The sequence below is a fragment of the Octodon degus genome, unplaced genomic scaffold, assembly GCF_000260255.1.
Source record: "Octodon degus isolate 3935 unplaced genomic scaffold, OctDeg1.0 scaffold00031, whole genome shotgun sequence".
Classification (NCBI taxonomy): Eukaryota; Metazoa; Chordata; class Mammalia; order Rodentia; family Octodontidae; genus Octodon; species Octodon degus.
The window spans coordinates 1,637,336-1,641,644 of record NW_004524607.1 but is presented as its reverse complement, the minus strand read 5'-3'; the positions used below and the strand labels follow the sequence as shown (position 1 = coordinate 1,641,644).

The window sequence follows — 4,309 nt, the reverse complement described above, 5'->3', positions numbered from 1 at the left end:
AAGGCATGCATTACCAAGGATCAAACTCAGGTCCTTGCACTTGCCAGGCAGGCACTTAGACCACTGAAATATATTCCTAGCCCCACAAATAATTCTTGATGAATTAGAAGACTTCCTCACCTCTTCCCTCTTTTATTTACCAACTCCATGTGCCCTGCTTTCCCCAAACTTCCCCTAAACTTCAGCCAAGATCGAGAACAAGGTCTAACACCAGGATTTGAGACTGTTGACTTAACAAAGCATAAGATAACCAGAGCCCAGCTAAGGACATGCGAAGGAGCTTGTGACCTCACTGACATTCACATTTTCAAATAAGATCATAATTACTCTAAATTTCTCTGCTGTGGTCATTGCACTTTGGGAAGAAATAGAGAGGTTACAACTTGATCTTTGTCTATGCCCTGTTCCAAGTGTTATTTCTGGAAACTTTCTTATGCATAGCAACATAAATTAACCAGTCTACTGTTACAACTAGTATCATTACTTCTTATGGTTCTGACTGACCGGGCCCAGCTGAGCACTGTCCCTCAGCTTGTCTTATGGTTGCAATTAGGGTGACTGGAAGTGACATAATTGGAGATAGATGATGGTTGTTGGCTTAGGTGTCTCTTGTGACAATCACCCTGACAGTTGTTTTGCAGGTGGTCTGGGACCACATTGGAGAACACTTCTGCTGTAAGGTCAAGGAAAGAATGTGATGCTGGTCATAGAAGCCTGCCCTAATAGACCTACTCTGTGCAGCTCTGGGCATCCCTCTTGCTTGACTTGAGACTGCACCTGGACACCTGATTGTTCCCTGCTACATAGAATCTTTCCTCCTATTCTGCCTTCTACCTTCACCTTCTTATTATCTCCCTGAGAACAAGAACCACTGAAGTAAAATTTCCTAGACATCATGACTGATATGGGCTTGAGGATTTGTAAATCAGTGTGTCCAATTCCACTGAAAATCTCACTTCTTCATGGATTCTTCCTCCTACCTACTGTCCTCCAGCCATCTGGTCTAAGCAAAAGCCTTGAATTTGGGAATTTTCTCTTCTGCTCTTCTCTTCAGTGCTCATATCTAGTGAGGCCCCTAACACTCTTAGGTCTGCTAGTAAAAGTACTACAGATACTGACACCAAATATACCTTAAAATGGCCTCTTCACCCATCCCTGCTGTGCCTTCAAGAAAGGGAAACTTGGGTTCTGGTCCTATTGCTCTGGGAGGCTGAGAGCCTTTAGGCACAATAGGAATTGTTGGGGAGGACAAAGAGGCTTCTTGGAATGAGGGAGATGGGATGGAGCAGAAAGTGGATGGCTGGTGGCTGGACATCTACCTACGGGCAGAGAGGGCAGAGAGGGAGAGGAATGTTCTGAGAATCCTGCTGGCAGATGCCACTGGCCTAAGTGTTCCTGAAGTGTGTGGGTGTTTCTCCTCCATCAGCAGCTCCAGCCACCCTCCCAGCTGAGCTGACCACTAGCACGCCCAGCCAAGACTGTGCGAACAGCCTCCGCACTGTTCTCCCTGACCCAGGCCCTTCTCCATTCGTCCCCCACACCAGTGTGTTGGCTGATCATTCTTAGGGGGAAGCCGGCACCGTCCCTTCCTTAGCAGTGACCCTTCACTGTGTGTTGACCCCCTGGACCTGCACTGTCACGATCACCTGGGAACACGTGCAGTGCGGATCAGAAATGCAGATTCCTTGGCCCCTCCCCAGGCCTGCCAAATCACAGACTCTGGTGGGGGGTCCCGGAGTCTGTCCCCTAGTAGGTCCTGCGATAACTCCGATGCAGCTCAGGCTGGAAAGCCTGAGCTCACTCTGCTGCGGGGCACGCTCTGGTCATGCCCTGCCTCCCTTCTCTTCCCAGTGCCCGTGAGTCACGTGCCACCCCTGGGCTCAGAACTTTCTCAGGGCCCTCTACTTGCATGCATGCATTCTCTTCTGAAAATGTTCTTTCCAGACAAGCATCCTTACAAGTTTGCCCTCTGACTTCAAAATGCATCTACCTTCTGGTATCTGTCTTCTTGTGTCTACCTTGTCTGTGTCCTCACAGGGCTCTTACCTGTCCAGGACAGACTTGTTCTTAGCTGGAGTTGTTTGCCTATTGCTTCCTCTCTTTGCTTAATTTCAGCAGAGTATGTTCCGAGGGCATTGGCGCATTCTGAGCCTCTCTGGTATGAAAGTCGAGCTTAGAGTCTACGCACAGCAGAAGGACTAGTATTTAGTACCTGCTAGGATGACTGACTGGTCACACCACCTGATTTGATCCCCAGCTCAGAAAAAAAAAAAAAAAAAAAACATAAACCTTCAAATAAGCAGGTAATATTTTGTCAGCCAGTGTGCTTTTAGGTATAATGTTTCCACAACCTCTGCCCAACCATATCAATTACCCATCAAATAAAAATGTGAGTAGAACAATAATTCATATGTGTGTACTTGCCATAAGAATAGAGTAATCCCATACACCTGGGATGTAACATTTTAATTCTCTTCTCACACTCCAATTTCAGAGTTAGCCCAATTTTGTCTAAAGCAGGGCACAAGCTATTTTATATGATTAGTTATTGTTCATGCTGATTTTTTAAAGATCACCATACTCAAAATCCATTAGAGCTTGCAAAACAAAAAGAAGTCAAATAATCCAGAGATACTGGGCCTACTAATTATTTTGGCTGCCTCTTGAGAATTTAAAGCATTTCTTTCCTGATGTTCAAGATAGTTCTTTACCTATTTCTCCAATTGTCTGATTCAGAGCATGTTTCCAACAACCAAGCAGATGAAAATTAACTCCTGTTTCCCATTTTTCTAATGCAAAGGTATCAAAACATTCAACGAACCATTGCAACAGAGAGGCCTGAGGAAGACTCTGCCAGCCAAAGCTGTGAGCAAGCCCCCGCTGGAGGAGGTGGAGGTGGAGGGAGTGACTCAGAGGCTGAATCTTTCCAGTCGAGCTTAGGTATTGGAGGAGGGATCCCCTGACAGCGGCTGTGGCATCCTGCGGCTGTGTGCCAGAGTGTGCAGCCTCCTCACCCTGGTCTATGGGCTACTGATGCACCTACAGCAAAGAGCAACAAAATGGGTGAAGGGCCAGGGTGGAGGGCAAAAGGCATGGTGCCCACAGGGTAAAGCAGCAACAGAGCTTCCTGTCCACCATGAGACTCGGAAGGAGGTGTGGGGCAATGCAGTACTGTTACCACCAGGGCTTGAGGGCTGCAGACGAGGGAGCAGATGAGTCTGGGGTGGGAATGACTTTGCCATGGTGCCTGTGCATGAAGAGGCTTACACGGTGCCTAATCATGTCTTACTGACTACATTTATCTGGTGGTTTCCTAAGGATTTTTCCAATCATTAATAAATGTGATAAAAATGCACACTCTTTCAAAGGAACACTGGGAATAATCACCTGTTTGCTTTTAAAATAAAATTCACTTCTCTCAAAGAACCAAGGGACAAAGAGGTTTTCCAGGGTGCTCTGCAGGTGTACCCTGTCTGAGAGCATTTTTGACCTGTACAGGACACATCCACCAAGGGATGTGGCTTTTCTTGCCTTTTCTTGGCTTTCCTAAGGCTTCATTTCTCTGAATGAGGTATATATGAAACTTAAAGGCATTTCAGGCTAAGATTTGGGTTTCATCCTCCAATCATTTCATTATGCATCTGCGAATATTTGAAATCTGAAAAAAATTCAAAACACGAAAAGCATTCCAGTGGGAAGGGAGATACTCCACAGTGCTACCTTGGTTTGTGAATGCTTTTGTTCATGAACAACTTGGTTCACATGCAGAACCATTTAGACAAATTTTGTTTTTGTTTGGGAACTTCACATCGAGTGACAAACACAACCACAGCCATCTTGCCTGCATGGACATGCATACAGCTCTTTTCCAGAACCGTGGAACAAATTCATTTCACAAACTAAGACACGACTGTACCAAGTTTGAGATGCATTTGTCCCAGTACACTATGCTCCTTTGCTCCATTCTTTTCAGATATGAGGAGAGAAGGGTCACTTTCTCCAGTGAATTCACAGAAAATCACCTTGCTGCTGCAGTCCCCTGCCGTCAAGTTCATTACCAATCCCGAATTCTTCACCGTGCTGCATGCCAATTATGTGAGTATTCAAGACAGAGGGGAGCCTGACTGGGCTCCATCGAGACCTAAAAAAAATATTTTTAATGTCACTTGATAAATTAAAGAAGATCAATTTTTGTCACGTGTAAAGGGAAAGCAGACAATTTAGTCCCTTTTTCTCACTGTCTACCAATCCCGCAAAAAGCAAAAGGCTGGATTTGGAAATGCTGTTGCCTCTTGAGGTTTTTTTTTTT

The 4,309-nt window shown here is 45.5% G+C and overlaps 1 protein-coding gene across 1 annotated transcript in view; it reads left to right on the top strand.

Annotated features, from left to right (window-relative positions):
* Hecw1 (HECT, C2 and WW domain containing E3 ubiquitin protein ligase 1) overlaps positions 1-4,309 on the top strand; it is a 372,273-nt gene that overhangs the window by 251,530 nt on the left and 116,434 nt on the right. Inside the window, exons 12-13 of the mRNA XM_004629654.3 lie at positions 2,801-2,940; positions 3,974-4,095. Coding sequence (XP_004629711.1) covers positions 2,801-2,940; positions 3,974-4,095 — 262 coding nt within the window. The remainder of the gene's footprint in view (positions 1-2,800; positions 2,941-3,973; positions 4,096-4,309) is intronic.